Below are 27,962 nucleotides of genomic sequence, written 5' to 3'. Positions count from 1 at the left end.
TTATGTTGGAGGCTTCCATTAAAGAACACCCTCTGTGTTCTGTTAGACAGGGAGCTATTTATCCACAATATAGCAGGGGGTATAAAGCCACAACACATACGTTTTCCAGCAGCAGACTAGGATCGATAATGTCAAAAGTAGCAATGAAGTCTTAACAAAACAGCTCCCACAATCTTTTTATCATCAATTTCTCTCAGCCAATCATCAGTCATTTGTGTAAGTGCCGTGCTTGTTGAAAGTCCTTCCCTATAAGCGTGCTGAAAGTATGTTGTCAATTTGTTTACAGTAAAATAGCATTGTACCATGTCAAACACAATTTTTCCCAAAAGTTTACTAAGGGTTGGTAACAGGCTGATTGGTCTGCTATTTGAGCCAGTAAAGGGGGCTTTACTATTCTTGGGTAGCGGGATTACTTTTGCTTCCCACCAGGCCTGAGGGCACACACTTTCTAGTAGGTTTAGATTGAAGATATGGCAAATAGGAGTGCCAATATCGTCCGCTATTATCCTCAGTAATTTCCCATCCAAGTTGTCAGACCCCGGTGGCTTGTCAATTGTTTATAGACAAAAAATATTTTTTCACCTCTTCCACACTCACTTTACAGAATTCAAAATTACAATGCAATGCTTGTCTTTCTTAATTTGATCAGTTATATTTGGATGTGTAGTGTCAGGTAAGTGTCATAGAAACTGCAGAATATGACTTTCTGATACTATATAGAAATCAAAACATTTAACCTGCATGTGACTGAAGGAGGATTTGATAGTGCATCTGTCAATTACAAGATGCGACCATCTCTTCATGTACAATTTGACAACTGATAATACTGTCACTCATCAGACTATTTCCAATTTAATCTTGTCTATAGACTAACTCTTATTATGTGTGAAATTAGTTTCAGTATACCGTAGGTGTAGTTTCGATGGGCCGGCTGTGCAGGCTGACTGGCATCGTTTGTTTCCCCTTGCTCACCAACTTGGATAACAAGAGTCAAGGATATGTTTTGCATTATTCTAAAGGCCTACAGCAACACGTAGCATGTTTTCGTTTTGACCTTACAATAATTTTGATTAGTAATAGTCCCGTAACAGCTTCTTTTAACAAAGTAAAACGTAAAAGAAACATAAAATAAAATGATTTGCTATAAAGCTGATAAATAGGCATTACACAGTCATTACACTACTGTCTTTCTCAATTAAATCAACCTCTTCACGCTCCTTATCATTCAGCTAAACCTAATATAAATTCAATTGTGAAGTAACGTGCACAATTATCACCCATTCATTCAGTGAGGAGAGAGAAACGCATTAGTGCCAAGCTGGGTACCAACGTCCTAGTGCATTGTCTTGCGTGTTAAGTTGGGAATAGGTGTGAAAAAAAACAGGTAAAAAGGCTACAAATACTTTTCTGTTTGTGATTTCAAAGTTCTGACAAATGAGCAATGTAAAATACAAACATTTAGGAAAAGTCAGGGAAGGAGCAGGACATAGCTTTTTTGGGGCGTGATTTTTTTTATTTACGAAATCAAACGTCAGTGGCCTATGGGGGTTCTAGTGTTAGTCGGCAGAATATCTATTGTCAAAATAAATGTATTGCCATGGCTGAATTTCTGTAGATCAATGCTTACCTTGTCTCCCCCTTCTGGCTATTGTGTGGATGGCAAGGTAAGCGATTCCAGATAAAATTAACAAAATTACAAAGAGGGAAAGATGTAGGTGGACTATCCATACCAAATGTTCAATTGTATTTCCAGGCATTAGCATTTCATCCCATCCTAAATTGGTTTAGACATGATTCTTCCGCCCCCTGGCTGAGTATAGAGAGAAATATGTTGTCTCCTATTGCCCTGGAAGAGGTGGTCTTCACTGATTTATCCCTTAACTACTCTTTGGTCCTATTATTAATCACACAATCTCTATTAAGCGCAAAACGTTTTAAAAAATGATCTAAAACAACGTTGGAGGCGGTTTATGGTAGAGAAATGAACATTAAATTATCTGGAAACAGCTCTGGTGGACGTTTCTGCAGTCAGCACAAGGTGCACCTGTGTAATGATGCTGTTTAATCAGCTTCTTGATATGCCACACCTGTCAGGTGGATGGATTATCTTGACAAAGGATAAAATAGGTCACTAACAGGGATGTAAACAAATTTGTGCACAGAAATGAGATAAATATTATTTTTGTGCGTATGGACAATTTCTGGGATCTTTTATTTCAGCTCATGAAACATGGGACCAGCACTTTACATGTTGCATTTATATTTTTGGTCAGTGTAACTGGGAATCAAAATGTTATGCCCATACTCCAATATTTCACAATAATGCCTTGCGATCTGGAGGGCAGCCTTTTGCATTCCCCCAAAGGTCCAAAAGTGGAATCCGTACCCTTGCCGATATCATGGACATTAATGGTTTGAGAATATTCCAAGATTTGAAAGATATACACATTACCAGGTAACACATTTTTTTCTGTTTTTACAATTTAGGTCAGCTATGCTGGTCTATGGAGTCCCTTGGGAAACCCAACTACCGAACCATCCAATAATGGTATTTATGAATAAATGATCTGGGCTCCCGAAAGGACTGATCTCTCTATATCATACAGTGCATTCGGAAAGTATTCAAAGCCATTGACTTTTTCCACATTTTGCTACCTTACAGCCTTATTCTAAAATTGATTTTAAATTTATTACAAATAAAAAACAAATATACCTTTTTTACATAAGTATTCAGACCCTTTGCTATGAGACTCGAAATTGAGCTCAGATGCATCCTGTTTCCATTGATCATCCTTGAGATGTTTCTACAACTTGATTGGAGTCCACCTGTGGTAAATTCAATTGACTGGACATGTTTTCAAAAGACACACACACACACACCTGTCTATATAAGGTTCCCCAGTTGACAGTGCATGTCAGAGCAAAAACTAAGCCATGAGGTCGAAGGAATTGTCCGTAGAGCTCCGAGACAGGATTGTGTCAAGGCACAGATCTGGGGAAGGGTACCAAAAAAAGGCACAGATCTGGGGAAGGGTACCAAAAAAGTGGCCTCCATAATTTTTAAATGGAAGAAGTTTAGAACCACCAGGACTCTTCCTAGAGCTGGCCACCCGGGCAAATTCAGCAATCGGGCGAGAAGGGCCTTGGTCAGGGAGGTGACCAAGAACCCGATGGTCCCTCTGACAGAGCTCCAGAGTCCTCTGTGGAGATGGGAGAACTTTCCAGAAGGACAACCATCTCTGCAGCACCACCAATAAGGCCTTTATGGTAGAGTGGCCAAACGGAAGCCACTCCTCAGTAAAAGGCACCTGACAGCCTGCTTGGAGTTTGCCAAAAAGCACCTAAAAGACTCTCAGACCATGAGAAACAACATTATCTCGTCCGATGAAACCAAGATTTAACTATTTGGCCTGAATGTCAAGTGTCACGTCTGGAGGAAACCTGCCACCATCCTAACGGTGAAGCATGGTGGTGGCAGCATCTTGCTGTGGGGATGTTTTTCAGTGGCAGGGACTGGGAGGCTAGTCAGGATTGAGGGAAAGATGAATGGAGCAAAGTACAGAGAGATATCCTTGATGAAAACCTGCTCCAGAGCGCTCAGGACCTCAGACTAAGGCGAAGGTTCAACTTCCAACAGGACAACGTCCCTTAGCACACAGCCAAGACAATGAAAGAGTGGCTTCTAGACAAGTCTCTGAATGTCCTTGAGTGGCCTAGCCAGAGCCCGGACTTGAACCCGATCGAACCTCTCTGGAGAGACCTGAAAATAGCTGTGCAGCGACGCTCCCCATCCAACCTGCAGAGAAGAATGGGAGAAAATCCCCAAATACAGGTGTGCCAAGCTTGTAGCATCATACTCACTCGAGACTGTAATCGCAGCCAAAGGTGCTTCAACAAAAGTACTGAGAAAAGAGTCTGAATACTTATGTAAATGTAATATTTCAGTTTTTTATTTGTAATACATTTGCAAAAATGTCAAAAAACCTGCTTTTGGTTTGTCATTATGGGGTATTGTGTGTAGATTGAGAGGAAAAAACTATTTAATCAATTTTAGAATAAGGCTGTAACATAACAAAATGTGGAAAAAGTCAAGGGGTCTGAATACTTTCCGAATGCATTGTATAAACAACTTTTGGAAAGCTCATATTCTGAGCTAGCCATTAAAAAAGTATTGTCCACAGATCTAAGTGAATTTGAACAACCCTTTGACTGGAACAGAATATGTAAAAATATGACCTTGGCATCCTGTAATCCAAACCATCAATTTATACATTTTAAGTTTGTTCACAGACTGTATTTAACACCAAGGAAACGTTTTATGATGAAAGGCCCCAACTCTCAACTGTCCACTATGTCCCCTAAATCAGGTAGGCACATTCCTTCATATGATGTGGGAGTGCCCTGCAGTTAAATGCTGCTGAGACCAAGTTACAAAATTAATGTGCATGAATGTAAATATTCAATGCTTTGCATCTACTATGTTTCTTAACGATGATAGCTCCTTGAATCTCTCAATAAATCAGAGACGATTACTGCTGGCATGCAGCACTGCCGCAAAAAAGATGTTGGCTCCTAAATGGCAATCACCTCACTCTCTCCTAATTCGCCAGAAGACACAGTTACTATTAGAAGTTATAACATTAGAATGATCTACAGTAAGAATTAATGGTGCTAATTAAGAAACAATTGAGGCCTGGACAAATACACTTGACTCTGTAAAGAATAACCTCAGCTAAAGCCTAACACATACAAATAAACAATCTATAAAGTCCAAACATATAAACAGGCTCAATTATTTATTATTTTCTTTTTTACGATCATGGTGATTCATACTTCGTATTTGTGTTGCTTTTTAAAATGTTTTTCTTATTTCTACGTGGCAGCCCACAGGTGGATGCGAGTTAACTATTCAATAATATGAATTTATGTATTGTACAAGATTTGGTCATGCAAAAAATGTAAACATATGGCTTCCACAAGATGAGGAAAACTTGAGCAGTGATCTTCAAACAATGTTCTCTCCAACGGCGTACATTCATGATCAGAACCAAAGTTACAGAGTGCCCCATGATCCTCTAGTATTTTATTTTAACCTCTATTTTGACAGGGAGTCATGGCTGAAACCAAGGTCTCTTTTCCAGATGAGCCCTGTACAGCACAACAATACACATCAAAATACAATAAACACATTAAACTACACATTTATATACACATGTAAAAAACCCATTATTTACACAACGACACACGAAAAGCAAAACACAAATCATAAAAAAACAGACATTGTTCAGTAAAAAAGGTCCCCTAACAACTCAGTGGAGATCGAAAGGATCTCCAGAGTTAGCCATCCCTGAGCCCCGGGTCCGGTAGCCCGTACATCTATAGGTTAACAATTAGGTAGGGAGAAGTTTGAGCCTGGTCCTGAAGTCCTTGGGAAGGGTGGCAGGTTGCTAGGTTACAGAACATGTGCTCCAGCTTTTGGCTTGTGTCAGTCAGACAACGCATGGACGAAAGATGAAGGGAACAGGCCTTTCTTGTTTGGCTGGCCGTCAACGTATCCATGCTGTGAGGACAAAAGAACGAAATCTTGATGGGAAGTATTTGAAAATACTCAAATATACTGACTCAAATACACTCCAATGCTTTTAACCCATTTATTTGTTTTTACAAATAACCATTCAAAAACTCAAATAAAAGTATTTGTTTTCGGGCTGTGTATTTGAAAATACTAAAATACACAGAAAAAAGTATTTTGAATACCGGATCCTCAAATACACATGTATTTGAACCCAGGTCTGTATCCTGTATGAAAGGGGATCTTTGGGTTGGTCTAGACATGCTATAATTGTCTTTCCATCTTACGTTTATTGTTTTCTTTCGTAACTATTCAATCCACATTGCGGAAGTTCAGCTTTACACGGTAAACTCTGCATATGTTGGCTCAAATCGGAAATGACCTTAACATTTCTATTGCGGAATCTGTAACGCTTCTGTTTTACAGATTGAATAGAGCCCTAACTTTGTTTCACTGTGCTCATTCTCTTCCTCTATCTTCTGCTGTCTCTTTCCCCTTCGCTCTCACACAGTTTGTCTCTCCCTGCTGCTCTACATCTTGTGAGATGTACGCCAAAAGTATGTGGACACTCCTTCAAATTAGTGGACACCCCTTCGGCTATTTCAGCCACACCCGTTGCTGACAGGTGTATAAAATCAAGCACACAGCCATGCAAGCTCCGTAGACAAACATTGGCAGTAGAATGGCCCATACCTAAGAGCTCAGTGACTTTCAACGTGGCTCCATCATAGGATGCCACCTTTCCAACAAGTCAGTTCGTCAAATTTCTGCAATGCTAGAGCTGCCCCAGTCAACTGTAAGTGCTGTTATTGTGAAGTGGAAACATCTAGGAGCAACAACGGCTCAGCCGCGAAGTGGTAGGCTACACAAGCTCAGAGAATGGGACCGCCCAGTGCTGAAGCACGTAAAACACTCCAAACTGCTTCTGGAAGCAAGGTCAGCACAATAACTGTTAGTCGAGAGCTTCATGAAATGGGTTTTCATGGCCGAGCAGCCGCACAGAAGCCTAAGATCACAATCCGCAATGCCAAGCGCCAGCTGGAGTGGCGTAAAGCTTGCCGCCATTGGACTCTGGAGCAGTGGAAGCGCGTTTTCTGGAGTGATGAATCACGCTTCACCAACTGGCAGTACGACGTACGAATCCGGGTTTGCCGGATGCCAGGAGAACACTACCCTCCATTTGCATAGTGCCAACTAAAGTTTGGAGGAGGAATAATGGTCTGGGGCTGTTTTTCATGGTTCGGGCTAGGCCACTTATTTCCAGTGAAGGGAAATCTTTAACGCTACAGCATACAATGACATTCTAGACGATTCTGTACTTCCAACTTTGTGGCAACAGTTTGGGGAAGGCCCTTTCCTGTTTCAGCATAACAATGCCTCCGTGAACAAAGCGAGGTCCATACAGAACTGGTTTGTCAAGATCGGTGTGGAAGAACTTGACTGGCCTGCACAGAGCACTGACCTCAACCCCATCAAACACTTTTGGGATGAATTGGAACGCCGACTGCTAACCTGGCCTAATTGCCCAACATCAGTGCCCGACCTCACTAATGCCCTTGTGGCTGAATGGAAGCAAGTCCCCGCAGCAATGATCCAACATCTAGTGGAAAGCCTTCCCAGAAGAGTGGCGGGACCAACTCCATATTAATGCCCATGATTTTGGAATGAGATGATGATACTTTTGGCCATGTAGTGTATTTCTTCGCCAGAGCCATCTGAAGGATATTGACGAGGGTAAAAAACCTAATCTGGAAGGCATTATGAGGGCCTGGTTGGAAGTCTTGTAGACGACTCATTGATGCAGATATGGAGCCTGAATTAAACAAGGTCAACGGTGAGGAATCTGGTCCGGACCAATTCCAGCTGTCCCGCTGTCCGTCTGCCAGAGTTCAGACTGCTGTGTGAACTATTCACCTTTTTCTCGCAAACTGACAAGCATGTCTTTTGGCTGTCCATCGCCTTACTCAATCAGTACATGATTCTGTCAATTATCACGCAGATACTCTAGCTAACAGGAAGGGGAAACTATTATTTGAACAGGGATTTCTGTCGCAATTCACAAGGAGGAGGATTTACTGTAAATCAGATAACTTGTAGACCATTTAGCTTTTTACTGAGAGAGACAGACGAGATATGATACTGGAGGTAACAACAGTAAAAGTCATTGAGGGCCCAGTGTTTTGATACAGATGTGACAGAGTGTTACGGTTTGGAAACAAGATTGACCGCCCTGGCTCTCTAATGGTGCATGTTGGCTTGTAAACCTTGGGATTATTTACACAACAGAAACAGAAGAGCAGACCCAATCCTGTGGCTATGCACGATTTACCAGCCTGGACAACACAGAATGTATGAGTCCCTTCATAAACACTGATCACTAAATGGTTTACCCCTCCAATGAATGGTTAAGGTCAGCGCCAATTGCAAGCAGCTGAGTTAATTGTGTCTGTTTTTCCCACATGTTTTGTAATTTTGTATATTGTATTTGTTTGATGTATTTATGCAGGGCTCATCTGTAAAAGAGACCCTAGTCTCAGTACGACTTCCATGTCAAAATAAAGGTATTTTTTTTGCACATTTTGTTTACTATATCAATTAAGGTGTTGCCCCAAGACTTTGAATCTACACACTGAAGGCGGCCTACTGCCAAAACAGATTTGTGGAGGGTAATCTGTTACTAAATCTGTGTCTGAGGGCAACTTCTACCTGTAACCGAGAGATACCTACCCACCAATCAGCATTGTCCTCCCCAAGCACAACCAATACCTCGCCCTCGTTGAAAGTGAGCTCATCATGGTGGTCACCCACACAGTCATAGATGGCTTGAACCCGCATTACTTTTGGCTTGGGCTGGAAAACAAGCAGATAGAGACACCACACCAGTAAGGAAATACAAATATTACACCATCCCTAAGGGTGACTAAGCCAAACCTGTGCTAAACCAAAATAACATATTTGCTCTGAGGGGGGAAACACCCATATCAATGGAGAAAAATAGGTGTATGCCCCACAGTAATGATTCAGGGAAAACGTCAAAATACTTATTTCTCTGTCATCAGAGTAAGAAAAGATTTCAAACTGAGTATTAAGGGAACTAATGCTGCTGTGTTGACTAAGATTTGGAGTTGCCAACTACTTGCCGGAGCCTAGCAGATAGAGCTATTTGAAGTATCCAAGGGCTGCTTGTCTAAAAAACACAGATTATCGAAACAGAATAAAAATGCCCGGCCTTTAGAAGGAAAACAACTAAATACAGCAATATTCAAACTGAAATTTAGTCTGCTATGCCTTGGCCTCTACTAAATTGAAATACCAAAGAAATAATATCAAACAATTGATGATGAAAATGAATTGTTGTCCTCTCTAACAAAAAAGAATGTAAGGAAGAGAGTCAGTCTGCCCCCTCTCACCAGTACTCTCCTGGGCAGGGGGTGCGGGGGATCGCCATAGTGGGAGGAGGCCCCATTGGACTGCAGGCTAAAGGAGCCAGGGGCCATGGGGGAGTTTAGGGGAGGGTGTCTGCTGCTGGGCTGAGGCATCTGATAGACAAAATGGGACGATTTGCTCTCTCCATCTGCGCGGAATCCTGGGGGAGAGAAAGCAATAAAGGCCTGTTATGTCTGTGAAATAAATGTGGTTGAATTCTATGTAGAGAGCATACTATGGAGAATGATCATGTGTGGTTTTACAACTACCAAACACTTCAAGAAACAGGTGTTACCCAATGTTGCTACTGAAAAGGATGTGCTTTCACATGTGTGATACAAACATGAGTAAAATAGATTAAATCTGTAAAACATACAGTGGGGAAAAAAAGTATTTAGTCAGCCACCAATTGTGCAAGTTCTCCCACTTAAAAAGATGAGAGAGGCCTGTAATTTTCATCATAGGTACACGTCAACTATGACAGACAAAATTAGAAAAAGAAATCCAGAAAATCACATTGTAGGATTCTTAATGAATTTATTTACAAATTACGGTGGAAAATAAGTATTTGGTCAATAACAAAAGTTTCTCAATACTTTGTTATATACCCTTTGTTGGTAATGACACAGGTCTTCACAAGGTTTTCACACACTGTTGCTGGTATTTTGGCCCATTCCTCCATGCAGATCTCCTCTAGAGTAGTGATGTTTTGGGGCTGTCGCTGGGCAACACATACTTTCAACTCCCTCCAAAGATGTTCTATGGGGTTGAGATCTGGAGACTGGCTAGGCCACTCCAGGACCTTGAAATGCTTCTTACGAAGCCACTCCTTCGTTGCCCGGGCGGTGTGTTTGGGATCATTGTCATGCTGAAAGACCCAGCCACGTTTCATCTTCAATGCCCTTGCTGATGGAAGGAGGTTTTCACTCAAAATCTCACGATACATGGCCCCATTCATTCTTTCCTTTACACGGATCAGTCGTCCTGGTCCCTTTGCAGAAAAACAGCCCCAAAGCATGATGTTTCCACCCCCATGCTTCACAGTAGGTATGGTGTTCTTTGGATGCAACTCAGCATTCTTTGTCCTCCAAATACGACGAGTTGAGTTTTTACCAAAAAGTTATATTTTGGTTTCATCTGACCATATGACATTCTCCCAATCCTCTTCTGGATCATCCAAATGCACTTTAGCAAACTTCAGACGGGCCTAGACATGTACTGGCTTAAGCAGGGGGACACGTCTGGCACTGCAGGATTTGAGTCCCTGGCGGCGTAGTGTGTTACTGATGGTAGGCTTTGTTACTTTGGTCCCAGCTCTCTGCAGGTCATTCACTAGGTCCCCCCGTGTGGTTCTGGGATTTTTGCTCACCGTTCTTGTGATCATTTTGACCCCACGGGGTGAGATCTTGCGTGGAGCCCCAGATCGAGGGAGATTATCAGTGGTCTTGTATGTCTTCCATTTCCTAATAATTGCTCCCACAGTTGATTTCTTCAAACCAAGCTGCTTACCTATTGCAGATTCAGTCTTCCCAGCCTGGTGCAGGTCTACAATTTTGTTTCTGGTGTCCTTTGACAGCTCTTTGGTCTTGGCCATAGTGGAGTTTGGAGTGTGACTGTTTGAGGTTGTGGACAGGTGTCTTTTATACTGATAACAAGTTCAAACAGGTGCCATTAATACAGGTAACGAGTGGAGGACAGAGGAGCCTCTTAAAGAAGAAGTTACAGGTCTGTGAGAGCCAGAAATCTTGCTTGTTTGTAGGTGACCAAATACTTATTTTCCACCATAATTTGCAAATAAATTCATAAAAAATCCTACAATGTGATTTTCTGGAAAAAAAAATCTCAATTTGTCTGTCATAGTTGACGTGTACATATGATGAAAATTACAGGCCTCTCTCATCTTTTTAAGTGGGAGAACTTGCACAATTGGTGGCTGACTAAATACTTTTTTTCCCCACTGTAGATAGAATAGTTTACCTCTCTCTGGCAGTTCAGATAGGGAGTTGAGGGCAGTCACAGAGTATTTTGGAGAACCTGAGCTGAAATGGACGGGGCAAGACAATGTATACAGTAGTTGGCACAGTGTTATGAGAGAATAAACTGATGTATCTGGTGACAGTTACTGGATGTAGTTTACGATGGCTCAATCAGTAAGGCTGGTCTGAATGTCTTGCTCCATTTAAGTTCATACAGTAAGCATAATATAATTGACATAATTTCCTATTCTACGGGCATAGTGGGAATGTATACAAATGTATCATCAGCATAGCGTAATGTCTCTTCTCTTCTATTAGCCACGTGTGGAATGTCATTCACCTATTTACCTTATAGCCTACGAGCACCGCAAAATAATGTACATTCCTCACGCTTTCTGTTTAACCTATGGGTACACTCTTGCAATTATCACCTTTCTCTCTCTCTACCAATGGGCGTAAATCTTGGTATATATTTACAGTGCATTCAGAAAGTATTCAGACCCCTTGACCTTTTCCACATTTTGTTACGTTACAGCCTTATTCTAAAATGTATTTTAAAAAATCCCCTCATCAATCTACACACAATTCCCCATAATAACAAAGCAAAAACAGGTTTTTAGAAATGTTAGTACTGAGTAAAGGGTCTGAATACTTATGTAAATATGATATTTCTGTTTTTTATTTTTATAATAAATATCAAAAACGGAAATATCACATTTACATAAGTATTCAGACCCTTTACTCAGTACTTTGTTGAATCACCTTTGGCAGCGATTACAGCCTTGAGTCTTCTTGGATATGACGCTACAAGCTTGGCACACCTGTATTTGGGGAGTTTCTCCCATTCTTCTCTGCAGATCCTCTCAAGCTCTGTCAGGTTGGATGGGGAGCGTCGCTGCACAGCTATTTCAGGTCTCTCTAGAGATGTTAGCAAGGGTTCAAGTCCGGGTTCTGGCTGGGCCACTCAAGGACATTCAGAGACTTGTCCCGAAGCCACTCTTTCGTTGTCTTGGCTGTGTGCTTAGGGTCATTGTTCTGTTGGAAGGTGAACCCTCACCCCAGTCTGAGGTCCTGAGCGCTTTGGAGCAGGTTTTCATCAAGGATCTCTCTGTACTTTGCTCCGTTCAGCTTTCCCTCAATCCTGACCAGTCTCCCAGTCCTTGCCGCTGAAAAACATCCCCACAGCATGATGATGCCACCACCATGCTTCACCGTAAGGGATGGAGCCAGGTTTCCTCCAGACGTGACGCTTGGCATTCAGGCCAAAGAGTTCAATCTTGGTTTCATCAGACCAGAGAATCTTGTTTCTCATGGTCTGAATACTTTAGGTGCCTTTTGGCAAACTCCAAGTGGGCTGTCATGCACCTTTTACTGGGAGGAGTGGCTTCCGTCTGGCCACTCTACCATAAAGGCCTGATTGGTGGAGTGCTGCAGAGATGGTTGTCCTTCTGGAAGGTTCACCCATCTCTACAAAGGAACTCTGGAGCTCTGTCAGAGTGACCATCGGGTTCTTGGTTACCTCCCTGGCCAAGGCCCTTCTCTCCCTCTAGGAAGAATCTTGGTGGTTACAAACATCTTCCATTTAAGAATGATGGAGGCCACTGTGTTCTTGGGGACCTTCAATGCTGCAGACATTGTTTGGTACCCTTCCCCAGATTTTTGCCTTGACACAATCCTGTCTCAGAGCTCTACGTGCAATTCCTTCGACCTTATGGCTTGGTTTTTGCTCTGACATGTACTGTCAACTGTGGGACCTTATATAGACAGGTGTGTGCCTTCCCAATCATATCCAACCAATTTAATTTACCCCAAGTAGACAATCAAGTTGTAGAAACATCTCAAGGATGATCAATGGAAACAGGATGCACCTGAGCTCAATTTCGAGTCTCAAAGCAAAGGGTCTGAATATTTGTGTAAATAAGGTCTTTCTGTTTTAAATGTTTTTACATTTGCAAAAGTTTCTAGAAATATGTTTTCAATTTGTCATTATGGGGGTTGTGTAGATTGATGAGGGGGAAAAACAATTTAATCAATTTTAGAATAAGGCTTTAACGTAACAAAATGTGGAAAAAGTCAAGGGGTCTGAATACTTTCCAAATGCACTATATATGTCAAACACACCCATGTTCTCTTACTTGCTGTTTTACAGCAAAAGCTACCGAAAACCTTCCACCTTTCCACCAGCAGCTAAGACCCGTAATTGGAACTCCTTTCTCCCATAAGTTTTTTTTAATGCCAGCTGCCCCACATAGGAGGACATTCCCTTGGAGCCGAGGCCACTCCCCAAACTATTTTAATAAACTTTCATATTGCATTTTGTCACTGCTGTTCATTCAGTTAAGCCTTAAAAACTCAATTGAACTACATATCATATCTGATGCCGCATCATGTATTGCAACACCCATAATTCATATACTATTAATTGGAAACACTCTTCAAACTAATTTCAGGCAGTTCAAGGTCAGTCTTACTCAGTAATTACCGACAAAATGAATAGTGAGGATACGCCGTACCGGTTAAACATGAGCCTATCACAACAATTAAAACAAAGATGCCAAGAAAACTGTTGGCTATTACACAATTATTTATCATTACTGCATGACATTTGCATGAAAAATGTGCGAATGGACTTGAAAACGTATGGAATACGCTCCAAAATCTGGTGTGGTTTGAAGATAACAGTGACATTTTGAGAAGGCATGAGATGAGTGGCCGAGACCAAGATGCGCGCAGATGGCAGTGGACGCATCAATTTAGGTTGCAAGTGTAGACCTAATGAATAACAAATCACAGAAATGTAATTCATTACACTTTTTGATGTTTTGTAACAGATGTCTCTTTCCATTCATTAAATGGTGGGTGAACAGCGCACTGTATAGATGCGAGATTTATTTTAGAGTGGACGAACGTAGGCAGTAGCCAGGCTTACAGGAGCCTTTTGAAGTGATTGTTTGACAAATCAGACGAAAACATCATGCTGGTTGTGTTTATGCCACATTGAAAAGGTAAAACATTTAAAAAGATACATGTTTTTATTTGACCTTTATTCATTGTTTTATTTTCGTTTTTATTTTACTATAAGGCCCACAGAGATCCTATTAAATTAATAGGGACTCTATATGTAATTCTATCAGTGGAGGCTCCTCAGAGGAGGAAGGGGAGGACCATCCTCAGTGAATTTCATAAAAAAATATATTTTTAAACATTTAAAAAGTAATACTTTTTAGATTAAACTATACTAAAATATATTCACGCCACCAAATAATTGATTAAAAAACACTATTTTGCAAAGAAGGTCTACAGTAGCCTCAACAGCACTCTGTAGGGTAGCATCATGGTGTAGCCGGAGGACAGCTAGCTTCCGTCCACGTCTGGGTACATTGACTCCAATACAAAACCTACAGTGGCTTGTGAAAGTATTCACCCCTCTTGGCATTTTTTGGGGGTTTGTATCATTTGATTTACACAACATGCCTACCACTTTGAAGATGCTAAATATTTTTTATTGTGAAACAAACAAGAAATAAGAAAAAAAAAACAGAAAACTTGAGCGGGCATAACTATTCAACCCCCCCCCCCAAAGTCAATACTTTGTAGAGCCACCTTTTGCAGCAATTACAGCTGCAAGTCTCTTGGGGTATGTCTCTATAAGCTTGGCACATCTAGCCACTGGGATTGTTGCCCATTCTTCAAGGCAAAACTGCTCCAGCTCCTTCAAGTTGGATGGGTTCCGCTGGTGTACAGCAATCTTTAAGACATACCACAGATTCTCAATTGAATTGAGGTCTGGGCTTTGACTAAGCCATTCCAAGACATTTAAATGTTTCCCCTTAAACCACTCGAGTGTTGCTTTAGCAGTATGCTTAGGGTCATTGTCCTGCTGGAAGGTGAACCTCCGTCCCAGTCTCAAATCTCTGGAAGACTGAAACAGGTTTCCCTCAAAAATGTCCCTGTATTTAGCGCCAGCCATCATTCCTTCAATTCTGACCAGTTTCCCAGTCCCTGCCGATGAAAAACATCCCCACAGCATGATGCTGCCACCATCATGCTTCACTGTGGGGATGGTGTTCTCGCGGTGATGAGAGGTGTTGGGTTTGCGCCAGACATTTTCCTTGATGGCCAGAAAGCTCAATTTTAGTCTCATCTGACCAGATACATTCTTCCATATGTTTGGGGACTATCCCACATGCCTTTTGGCGAACACCAAACGTGTTTGCTTATTTTTTCTGGCCACTCTCCCGTAAAGCCCAGCTCTGTGGGGTGTACGACTTAAAGTGGTCCTATGGACAGATACTCCAATCTCCGCTGTGGAGCTTTGCAGCTCCTTCAGGGTTATCTTTGGTCTCTGTTGCCTCTCTGATTAATGCCTTCCTTGCCTGGTCCGTGAGTTTTTATGGGCGGCCCTCTCTTGGCAGGTTTGTTGTGGTGCCATATTCTTTCCATTTTTTAATAATGGATTTAATGGTGCTTCGTGGGGATGTTCAAAGTTGCAGATATTTTTTTATAACCCAACCCTGATCTGTACTTCTCCACAACTTTGTCCCTGACCTGTTTGGAGAGCTCCTTGGTCTTTATGGTGCCGCTTGCTTGGTGGTGCCCCTTGCTTAGTGGTGTTGCAGACTCTCTGGCCTTTCAGAACAGGCTCAATGCATACAGTGAGGGAAAAAGTATTTGATCCCCTGCTGATTTTGTACGTTTGCCCACTGACAAAGAAATGATCAGTCTATAATTTTAATGGTAGGTTTATTTGAACAGTGGGAAACAGAATAACAACAAAAAAATCCAGAAAAACGCATGTCAAAAATTTTATAAATTGATTTGCATTTTAATGTGGGAAATAAGTATTTGACCCCTCTGCAAAACATGACTTAGTACTTGGTGGCAAAACCCTTGTTGGCAATCACAGAGGTCAGACATTTCTTGTAGTTGGCCACCATGTTTGCACACATCTCAGGAGTGATTTTGTTCCACTCCTCTTTGCAGATCTTCTCCAAGTCATTAAGGTTTTGAGGCTGACGTTTGGCAACTTGAACCTTCAGCTTCCTCCACAGATTTCCTATGTGATTAAGGTCTGGAGACTGGCTAGGCCACTCCAGGACCTTAATGTGCTTCTTCTTGAGTCACTCCTTTGTTGCCTTGGCCGTGTGTTTTGGGTCATTGTCATGCAGGAATACCCATCCACGACCCATTTTCAATGCCCTGGCTGAGGGAAGGAGGTTCTCACCCAAGATATGACGGTACATTGCCCCGTCCATCGTCCCTTTGATGCGGTGAAGTTGTCCTGTCCCCTTAGCAGACCCCCCCCCCCCCCCCAAAGCGGGCGCTGCAGGATTTCAGTCCTTCACGGCGTAGTGTGTTACCAATTGTTTTCTTGGTGACTATGGTCCCAGCTGCCTTGAGATCATTGACAAGATCCTCCCGTGTAGTTCTGGGCTGATTCCTCACCATTCTCATGATCATTGCAACTCCATGAGGTGAGATCTTGCATGGAGCCCCAGGCAGAGGGAGATTGACAGTTATTTTGTGTTTCTTCCATTTGCGAATAATCGCACCAACTGATGTCACCTTCTCACCAAGCTGCTTGGCGATGGTCTTGTAGCCCATTCCTGCCTTGTGTAGGTCTACAATCTTGTCCCTGACATCCTTGGAGAGCTCTTTGGTCTTGGCCATGGTGGAGAGTTTGGAATCTGATTGATTGATTGCTTCTGTGGACAGGTGTCTTTTATACAGGTAACAAGCTGAGATTAGGAGCACTCGCTTTAGGAGTGTGCTCCTAATCTCAGCTCGTTACCTGTATAAAAGACACATGGGAACCAGAAATCTTTCTGATTGAGAGGGGGTCAAATACTTATTTCCCTCATTAAAATGCAAATCAATTTCTAACATTTTTGACATGCGTTTTAGCTGGATTTTGTTGTTGTTATTCTGTCTCTCACTGTTCAAATAAACCTACCATTAAAATTATAGACAGATAATTTCTTTGTCAGTGGGCAAACGTACAAAATCAGCAGGGGATCAAATACTTTTTTTCCCCTCACTGTATACTGAGATCATGTGACAGATCATGTGACACTTTTTGCACACAGGTGGACTTTATTTAACTAATTATGTGACTTTTGAAGGTAATTGGTTGCACCAGATCTTATTTAGGGTCTTCATAGCAAAGGGGGTGAATACATATGCATGCACCGCTTTTCCTATATTTATTTTGTAGATGTTTTTGAAACATTAATTTTTTTCACTTCACCAATTTGGACTATTTTGTGTATGTCCATTACATGAAATCCAAATAAAAATCCATTTAAATTACAGGTTGTAATGCAACAAAATAGGAAAAACGACAAGGGGGATGAATACTTTTGCAAGGCACTTTATGAGGCTCATGGTTCTCACCCCCTTCCATAGACTTACGCAGTAATTATGACAACTTCTGGAGGACGTCCTCCAACCTATCATAGCTCTTGCAGCATGAGCTGACATGTTGTCCACCCAGTCAAAGGATCAGAGAATGAATCTAATACTGAAAGCATAAGCTATAGCTAGCTAGCACTGCAGTGCATAAAATGTTGTGAGTAGTTGACCCAAAGAGAGAGAAAGACAATAGTTGAAGAGTTTTAAACAAATTAATTTATTCCAAAATGAAGGAGAAGCAAGAGAGAAATAGAGAGAGAGATTGTCTTTTTTTTGTTGTTGTTTACTTTCAGTTTCACTTACTTAGCTAGCAAATGCAGCTAGCTAGCCTACTGAAACACCCTGCTCAAACAGAGGGATGCTATGTTAGCTAGCTGGCTATGACTATCCAACACAACACTGGAACTTCTCCAAGCTTTTGTTTACTCATTTATTGCCCCTGGGGCCCGCTGGTGTAACTGCTTACTGACTGTACACTGTAACGTTACTGCATGATTGTAGCGGGTTTACTAATGCGTTAGTTCTATTAGCGATGCTGACTATGATATTACTTGAGCTAATATGGTGGCAACGATGTAGGCTGTGTGTAGCGGTTTGGCTTGGAAAGGTTTTTTCGCCTGGTCACATACAGCTGATGTATTGTGCATTTAAGTCCACAAGCGAAGGGATGAGGTGAGAGGAGGAGAGCGCATAGATGCGAGAAGGAACACAACGTGGCTGCTATGAAAGTGAACTGTGTTTACGCGTGATTAGGGGTGTATTCATTCCGCCGATTCTGTTGAAAAATGTTTCTTAAACGGAAGCAAACGGAACAAAATGGGTATAAACATACCTGAATTTGTCTAATAGAAACTCTCATTTGCAACTCTTGGACTAATGATTACACCCTATATCAGCTAGACGCAGGCAAGAGTGTGCAAGGCGGTTTTGAATGTCCATATGTCACTCTCTGTCACCTCAAATTTGTCTCTTGACCTGTGTGCACCTACGTTGTAAACTTTCATTCATAGGCTAGGTTGTAGCAAACTCATGAGTATCATGTAGTAGCCTAAACCTATCGCTGCTACATTGAACTGAGTGAATGGAATATGAATGACAGACATCCAATATGATGTAATAGAAATAAGGCCATGCTCATAAAAATATATATATTCCTCCCTCATCTTAAACGGCACTGATTTCTATGATTACACCCAAAAAGGTTTTTCAAACATATGAGGTCCGTACCGGGAAGAAATTAAATCTACTTTCACCCCTGGTCTATATCTAAACAAAATATCTAAATGAAATTGGCATACTCACTTCTGAAAGGATGACTCTGGATCACTGTAGCCTGTTGAATTTGATGGTACCCTATAATCTATACAGAGGATTAAAATATCACATTTAACACTAAGTCAGAGTCCACCATTCTTTCCCCACAGGTCCCTGCCCCAGAGATAAAAAAAAGTAGAGATCAACGGACATAATGCCTATAATAAATGTAATCTTACAAGACTATTTCCAGTGAGTGCAGGTATTTTCCCTATTATCATATGCTTTTTAGCACCGTACACCCAAAGAGACTTTCTATCATTCAGAAGTGAGCATACTGTTTACACAAGACGGAAGGTGCTGCTGTGATGTGACGTACCTGCGTGGCTCTGTCGGGAGGAATGGGGGCTGTGGGGCACCTGGGGGGTGGGCTCTGAGTAGGTGCGCTTGTGGCGGATAACCAAAGGCGGAGGGGGGGTCCTCTTCTTGCTGCTACTGGTGGTGGGGATGATGACATCACTCCAGCCCTCTGGTGGGATAACCGGGGGAGGAGGGGGAGGGACATTTGGAGCTGGAAAACACAAGTTTTATAATAACGGTTTTAGCATTGGCAATCCATAAAAAAGACAGAGGATCAAATGAAGAGCAGATTGAAGCAGAAACCATCTGGAATAGAAGTGAAGAAAACTGCACAAGACGGTTTGAGTGTTGAAGCACTTTTTTGCACTAGGAGCTAAAAGGACTAAAGTACATCCCATTTTTTATGCCCCTGTGACAATAATATTGTCTTATCTCCTGTGAGGAGTTTTAAATGATGTCTTTCAACGAAGCACATTTGTGTACTGTCTAGATCAGGGGTGGCCAAAGTAAGGCTCACAAAGCCGATTAAATGCGGTCCACAGTGGATTTTTTTTATTTTTAAAGGCTACACTTGAGCGTCTAAAACCAGATAGAAAGTATGAAGAAATTATAATAGACCTACAATAACTAAACTTTTTCCGGCCCGCAAATTTATTTTGATGAACAAATAGGCCAACTTTTTTTTTATTGTTTGACCCTCCGTTCAATTTTGAAACCCTGATTTATTTCATTATTGCCCACCCCAGGTTTAGATAAAAAATGTTGTGCTTTATTTTCACAGGGATTCCCATTGAGACCAATGCCTCATTCACGAGGGAGACCTTCATATACACACTTTATACAATTTACAATTACATCATAATAAAACAGGATTTACAATCACATTCCTCAGCAAATAAGTCAACTATTTGAACTGCCCCAGAGGTACCAGAACATAAAGTTGCAGGGAACTCTGTAGATCATTCCATACATGGGGTGCAAAGAAACAAAGCAGATTTACATAACTCAGTGGAGATCGAAGGGAACTCACAACAAGATCATTATTTACAAGTTAATTACAGAAAATAGCTTACGGTTGTGAGTGTTACGAAATAAAAGCAGGGCATTCTACCTGAGAATTTAAGAACTTGGAAACTGTCTCGTTGGCCTAACATTATATCCTAATTTGACTTTGGTGCAGGTCATGTTGTTCTTCACAATACCGTCTCTGGTAAACACACACTATATCAAATACAATCAAAGTTTATTTGTCACATGCACAGGATACAGAAGGTGTAAACGGTACAGTGAAATGGTTACTTGCATAGTGGAGTATTTTGTTTAGGCATGAAGCTAACTAGCTAGCTAGCTAAACAATGAACCATAATCCCAACTCATAATGCTACTACCCTGCATGAATCTGCTGGTAGCTAAAGCTAACCAACTAGCTAGGTTCAATGTTAGCGAGCTAGCTAACATTACGCTATAACAAGCAATGCAAATGGCTCTGAGATACGAATAATATTACTACACAGATCATACACGTAATGTTAGCTAGCGAGCCAGCCAGTTAAAGTCAGCTCGATAGCTAACAGTACGCTTTAACTTAACTTAACAATAAAAATGACTGACAAAAAAACGTATAATATCTAGACTCTCTTACCTGTATACATGGATGAACGATTCTCACTCTCTGTCATGGATGCCATACAGTGGGGAAAAAAGTATTTAGTCAGCCACCAATTGTGCAAGTTCTCCCACTTAAAAAGATGAGAGAGGCCTGTAATTTTCATCATAGGTACACGTCAACTATGACAGACAAAATGAGAAAAGAAAATCCAGAAAATCACATTGTAGGATTGTTAATGAATTTATTTGCAAATTATGGTGGAAAATAAGTATTTGGTCAATAACAAAAGTTTCTCAATACTTTGTTATATACCCTTTGTTGGCAATGACACAGGTCAAACGTTTTCTGTAAGTCTTCACAAGGTTTTCACACACTGTTGCTGGTATTTTGGCCCATTCCTCCATGCAGATCTCCTCTAGAGCAGTGATGTTTTGGGGCTGTCGCTGGGCAACACAGACTTTCAACTCCCTCCAAAAATCCAGAAAATCACATTGTATGATTTTTAAGTAATTAATTTGCATTTTATTGCATGACATAAGTATTTGATCACCTACCAACCAGTAAGAATTCCGGCTCTCACAGACCTGTTAGTTTTTCTTTAAGAAGCCCTCCTGTTCTCCACTCATTACCTGTATTAACTGCACCTGTTTGAACTCGTTACCTGTATAAAAGACACCTGTCCACACACTCAATCAAACAGACTCCAACCTCTCCACAATGGCCAAGACCAGAGAACTGTGTAAGGACATCAGGGATACAATTGTAGACCTGCACAAGGCTTGGATGGGCTATAGAACAATAGGCAAGCAGCTTGGTGAGAAGGCAACAACTGTTGGTGCAATTATTAGAAAATTTAAGAAATTCAAGATGATGGTCAGTCACCCTCGGTCTGGGGCTCCATGCAAGATCTCACCTCGTGGGGCATCGATGATCATGAGGAAGGTGAGGGATCAGCCCAGAACTACATGGCAGGACATGGTCAATGACCTGAAGAGAGCTAGGACCACAGTCTCAAAGAAAACCATTAGTAACACACTACGCCGTCATGGATTAAAATCCTGCAGCACACGCAAGGTCCCCCTGCTCAAGTCAGCGCATGTCCAGGCCCGTCTGAAGTTTGCCAATGATTATCTGGATGATCCAAAGGAGGAATGGGAGAAGGTCATGTGGTCTAATGAGACAAAAATCTAGCTTTTTGGTCTAAACTCCACTCGCCGTGTTTGGAGGAAGAAGAAGGATGAGTACAACCCCAAGAACACCATCCCAACCGTGAAGCATGGAGGTGGAAACATCATTCTTTGGGGATGCTTTTCTGCAAAGGGGACAGGACGACTGCACCGAGAGAGCTGAAAGTCCGTATTGCCCTCAAGGATCTGGAGAAGGTCTGTATGGAGGAGTGGGCCAAAATCCCTGCTGCAGTGTGTGCAAACCTGGTCAAGACCTACAGGAAACGTATGATCTCTGTAATTGCAAACAAAGGTTTCTGTACCAAATATTAAGTTCTGCTTTTCTGATGTATCAAATACTTATGTCATGCAATAAAATGCAAATTAATTACTTAAAAATCATACAATGTGATTTTCTGGATTTTTGTTTTAGATTACGTCTCTCACAGTTACAGACCTTTACAGACCTCTACATGCTTTGTAAGTAGGAAAACCTGCAAAATCGGCAGTGTATCAAATACTTGTTCTCCCCACTGTATATATACACATATACAGTGGGGGAAAAAAGTATTTAGTCAGCCACCAATTGTGCAAGTTCTCCCACTTAAAAAGATGAGAGAGGCCTGTAATTTTCATCATTGGTACACGTCAACTATGACAGACAAAATGAGAAAAAAAATTCCAGAAAATAACATTGTAGGATATTTTATGAATTTATTTGCAAATTATGGTGGAAAATAAGTATTTGGTCAATAACAAAAGTTTCTCAATAATTTTTTTTCTCAATTTGTCTGTCATAGTTGACGTGTACCAATGATGAAAATTACAGGCCTCTCTCATCTTTTTAAGTGGGAGAACTTGCACAATTGGTGGCTGACTAAATACTTTTTTCCCCCACTGTGTGTGTGTGTGTGTGTGTGTATATATATATATATATATATATATATATATATATATATATATATATATATATATATATATATATATATATATATATATATATATATATATATATATATATATATATATATATATATATATATATATATATACACACACACACACACAGCTCAAAAAAATAAAGGGAACACTTAAACAACACAATGTAACTCCAAGTCAATCACACTTCTGTGAAATCAAACTGTCCACTTAGGAAGCAACACTGATTGACAATAAATTTCACATGCTGTTGTGCAAAAGGAAAAGACAACAGGTGGAAATTATAGGCAATTAGCAAGACACCCCCACTAAAGGACTGGTTTTGCAGGTGGTGACCACAGACCACTTCTCAGTTCCTATGGCAAGAAGGTTTGCTGTGTTTGTCAGCGTAGTGTCCAGAGCATGGAGGCGCTACCAGGAGACAGGCCAGTACATCAGGAGACGTGGAGGAGGCTGTAGGAGGGCAACAACCCAGCAGCAGGACTGCTACCTCCGCCTTTGTGCAAGGAGGAGCAGGAGGAGCACTGCCAGAGCCCTGCAAAATGACCTCCAGCAGGCCACAAATGTGCATGTGTCTGCTCAAACGGTCAGAAACAGACTCCATGAGGGTGGTATGAGGGCCCGACATCCACAGGTGGGGGTTGTGCTTACAGCCCAACACCGTGCAGGACGTTTGGCATTTGCCAGAGAACACCAAGATTGGCAAATTCGCCACTGGCGCCCTGTGCTCTTCACAGATGAAAGCAGGTTCACACTGAGCACATGTGACAGACGTGACAGAGTCTGGAGACGCCGTGGAGAACGTTCTGCTGCCTGCAACATCCTCCAGCATGACCGGTTTGGCGGTGGGTCAGTCATGGTGTGGGGTGGCATTTCTTTGGGGGGCCGCACAGCCCTCCATGTGCTCGCCAGAGGTAGCCTGACTGCCATTAGGTACCGAGATGAGATCCTCAGACCCCTTGTGAGACCATATGCTGGTGCGGTTGCCCCTGGGTTCCTCCTAATGCAAGACAATGCTAGACCTCATGTGGCTGGAGTGTGTCAGCAGTTCCTGCAAGAGGAAGGCATTGATGCTATGGACTGGCCCGCCCGTTCCCCAGACCTGAATCCAATTGAGCACATCTGGGACATCATGTCTCGCTCCATCCACCAACGCCACGTTGCACCACAGACTGTCCAGGAGTTGGCGGATGCTTTAGTCCAGGTCTGGGAGGAGATCCCTCAGGAGACCATCCGCCACCTCATCAGGAGCATGCCCAGGCATTGTAGGGAGGTCATACAGGCACGTGGAGGCCACACACACTACTGAGCCTCATTTTGACTTGTTTTAAGGACATTACATCAAAGTTGGATCAGCCTGTAGTGTGGTTTTCCACTTTAATTTTGAGGGTGACTCCAAATCCAGACCTCCATGGGTTGATACATTTGATTTCCATTGATAGTTGAATGTGCTGACAACAAAATCACACAAAACTTATGTAAAGAAAAAAGTATTTAATAAGATTATTTAATTCATTCAGATCTAGGATGTGTTATTTTAGTGTTCCCTTTATTTTTTGAGCAGTGTATATATACACACACACACATACACATACATACATATCCTTTAAAAATATATATATATATTCCCCTTTATTACTTTCCAACCCCGCCACCCTTTCCCCACTTGGAGTAAACTAGTGAACAACAACGCCTAGGCCTCTACTTCCAGCCCATACCCACTATCTACATTTTATGGACACAGTCAATTTTACAGTAATTACATTTTGTTTGTTCTTTCTCCTGAACTACTTCTACTCTCAACCTCTCCGATCATTTTCATGATGTCCATCCGGTTTGCTTCTATATGCCATATCTTTCTAACTGTGCTCCTTCACAAAAGCTCCCAACCTACAACCCATACACTTATTATGGACACAGCGTGCCTTTATTATTAGTTATCTTGTTATTGTTTGTTGTTAATTGTTATTAGTCCCATCCTTCAATTCCATTCAACACCTCCCATCTATCTTTTAACACCATCCATATAGGATTTCTATTTGCCATATATATTTCAACTGTACTGTGATGTTTTACAAAAGTTCCGAACCCTTCTATTCTAATTGTTTCTACAGATTGTGAATTGAAAATAAACATTTTTGCTAATAGTATTATTATGTTATTGATCGATTGACTATGACTTTTCAGATCACCCAGTAGTGTTATCTGCAGGGTTAGCTCCAGGTAAATATTGCAACGCTTTAGCCATTCCTGGACCTGTGTCCAAAAACAAGCTACAAATGGACAGTACCAAAACAAATGATCTAATGATTCTGTCTCTTCGCAGCAAAATCTGCAGAGCTGGGAAGCTTGTCTCCCCCATTTAAATAACATTCTATTGGTAGCAAGAATTTTATATGGGACGGCTGTCAATCCTTTGGTCCTTAAATGAAACTGATATACTTTTTTATTTATCACAGTTTTCCTTAACCAATTATGTTCTTTAATGCAAGGCCGACAGACAAGTTCCTTACTTTCTCCTTCTTCCACTTTCCTCTTCCATTTTTGCGATAAGACTGCAATTATTTGGTTGTAATTTTGGGTAGAGCAGACATTTCCATATGTTTTTGTTAGCTGCATGTGCGACATAACTCCACCAGTCCTACCGATGATATCATTTACAAAGATTATACCTTTTTTAAACATTTTGTCAAAAAAAAAAGTTTTTTGGGTCAATTAGTATATTTGAGTTTAACCACAATATTTGTTGCATTATTTGTTCTGTCGTTTCTGGAGGATTAAATTGAAATTGCAACCAACTTTCTATGGCTTGTTTTAGAAATAGTGATATCTGGGAGATGATTTCCTTTTCAAATAAGTGAGTGGTTGTAATCTGAATAAAGGGAAAAAGGCAATCTTACTAATTTGCTAGAGAACCAGTTCGGATTTAAGTATACCTTTTGTATGACTGAAGCTTTCAGTGATAGATCTAATGCTTTAATATTTAAAAATGTCTGTCCTCCGAATTAATATTAATTATATAAATAGGCCCGTTTAATTTTGTCTGGCTTGCCGTTCCAAATAAAATGGAATATTGTTTTCTCATATAATTTTTTAAAAAACTGTTCGCTAGGCGTAGGCAAGACCATAAGCAAATAGGTAAACTGGGATAATACTAAAGAGTTGATCAGGGTGATTTTTCCACAAATTGGCAGGCACCCACCTTTCCATGGTAGCAAGATCTTATCTATTTTTGCTAACTTTCTATTATAATTTATTGAAGTGAGATCATTTATTTCCGTTGAGATATGTATTCCGAGTATATCCACATCACCATCAGACCATTTTATTGGTAAACTACATGGCAATGTAAAAATTGTATTTTTTATTGATCCAATACGTAATATAGTACATTTGTCATAATTTGGTTGTAATCCAGAGAGGTTAGAAAATGTATCTAGATCCTCTATGAGGCTGTGGAGTGATTCTAGTTGTGGATTTAAAAGAAAACATGAATCATCAGCGTACAATGACACCTTTGTTTTTAAACCCTGGATTTCTAATCCCATGATATTATTGTTGGATCTGATTTTAATAGCTAACATCTCGATGGCCACAATAAATAGATATGCCAATAGTGGACAATAATGAGATCAGACCTTCTTCTTGAGTGTCAGATAATCTACCATTTACATAGGAGTGGTTAAAACATGCTAATAACGGTCCTCTTAGTATATCAAAAAAGGTTTGGTATACTTCGACTGGTATGCCATCCAACCCTGGAGTTTTCCCGGATTTAAAGTCTTTAATTGCATCCAGAAGTTCCTCCTCTGTAATTTCCCCTTCACATGAGTCTTTCTGTTTGGCTGTTAATTTTACATTATCAATAGAACAAAAATCTCTACAATTAGCTTCAGTTAGAGGAGATGGAGGTGACTGAAACGAAAACATATGCTTAAAGTACCTTGTTTCCTCCTTCAAAATATAATTAGGTGAATCATGGGTTACTCTGTCAATTGTAACCCGTTTCATTAAATTATTTTTGGTAGCATTCCTATGTTGAAGATTAAAAAATTATTTGGTGCATTTTTCCCCATATTCCATCCAGTTTGCTTTATTTTTATAATATATTACACTTGATCTTTCTTGAATAAGTTTCTCCATTTCTATTAGTTTTTCCTCTAATTTATTCTGAGCCTCTATGTTACAGTTTTTATTGCCATCTATCTGTTCTGTTAGACTTTCTATTTCCTTTGTTAGTATAAACTCTTTTCACCTAAATTGCTTTTGTTTTCGAGATGAGTACTGATGAGCATGGCCTCTAAAGGCACATTTAAAGGTGTCCCATACAATAAGGGGATTTGCTATACCTATGTTATGTCGGAAAGAGTCAGTTATAAATTCCTTTGTCCTAGTTAAAAATAAATTATCATCCAATAGGCTTTGATAAAATTTCCAATATCCTCGCCCACGTGGAAATTCAGTAAGAGTAATGTATATGCCAATTACATGATGGTCCGACCGCATTCTGTCCCCTATCAACACTTTTTAAACTTTTGGTGCCAACAAGAATGAGATAAGAAAGAAGTCAAGACGACTAGCTTGATTGAGTCTCCTCCATGTATATCTCACTAGATCAGGATATTTAAGCCTCCATATATCTACTAGTTCTAATGTATCCATGACATTCACGATTTCCTTAAGAGCATGTTGGTGATTGTTTGTGGTGTGATTTCCTTTACGGTCCATTGAGCTATTTAAAACAGTATTATAATCCCCCACCATAATAATATTGTCTTGAATTGCTTGGAGGGTTGATAATGTATTATATATATTGTCAAAGAAGTGTGGATCATCATTATTTGGTCCGTACATGTTAATGAGCCATATCTGTTTATTGTCCAATAACATATTTAAAATAATCCATCTACCTTGCGTATCTATTTGGACAATTTGCACATTCAGATCGAAATTACTATTAATTAATATCATCACCCCTTTTGAATTTCTTTGCCCATGGGAGAAGTATATTTCACCCCCCCCATTCCTTTTTCCACGCAACTTCATCTAGAATTGTTGAATGAGTTTCCTGTAAACAATAGATATTATATTCATCTTTGAGCCATGTAAATATTGTTCTTCTTTTGTTATTATCAGCTAAGCCATTACAATTATAATTGGCTATACTTATTTCACCATAATGAGATACAAGTTTCAAGTCTATTTATCATTATATATGTTTGTACATTTACCAATAAAAAATACCGTAA

At 40.6% G+C, this 27,962-nt stretch overlaps 1 protein-coding gene across 1 annotated transcript in view; it reads right to left on the bottom strand.

Moving 5' to 3' along the window:
• Positions 1–3,922: 3,922 nt before the first annotated feature.
• unm_sa1614 (un-named sa1614) overlaps positions 3,923–27,962 on the bottom strand; it is an 86,964-nt gene continuing 62,924 nt past the window's right edge. The window contains exons 23-28 of the mRNA XM_084166541.1: positions 19,019–19,210; positions 18,688–18,745; positions 10,976–11,037; positions 8,983–9,158; positions 8,300–8,422; positions 3,923–5,560 (exon numbers count right to left, since the gene is read on the bottom strand). Coding sequence (XP_084022667.1) covers positions 5,486–5,560; positions 8,300–8,422; positions 8,983–9,158; positions 10,976–11,037; positions 18,688–18,745; positions 19,019–19,210 — 686 coding nt within the window. The 3' untranslated portion in view covers positions 3,923–5,485. The remainder of the gene's footprint in view (positions 5,561–8,299; positions 8,423–8,982; positions 9,159–10,975; positions 11,038–18,687; positions 18,746–19,018; positions 19,211–27,962) is intronic.

This window comes from Coregonus lavaretus (genome assembly GCF_964263955.1).
Source record: "Coregonus lavaretus genome assembly, chromosome: 8".
NCBI classification, from domain to species: Eukaryota; Metazoa; Chordata; class Actinopteri; order Salmoniformes; family Salmonidae; genus Coregonus; species Coregonus lavaretus.
Note: the sequence above shows the minus strand (reverse complement) of the source record. Positions and strands in the feature narration are given on the sequence as shown.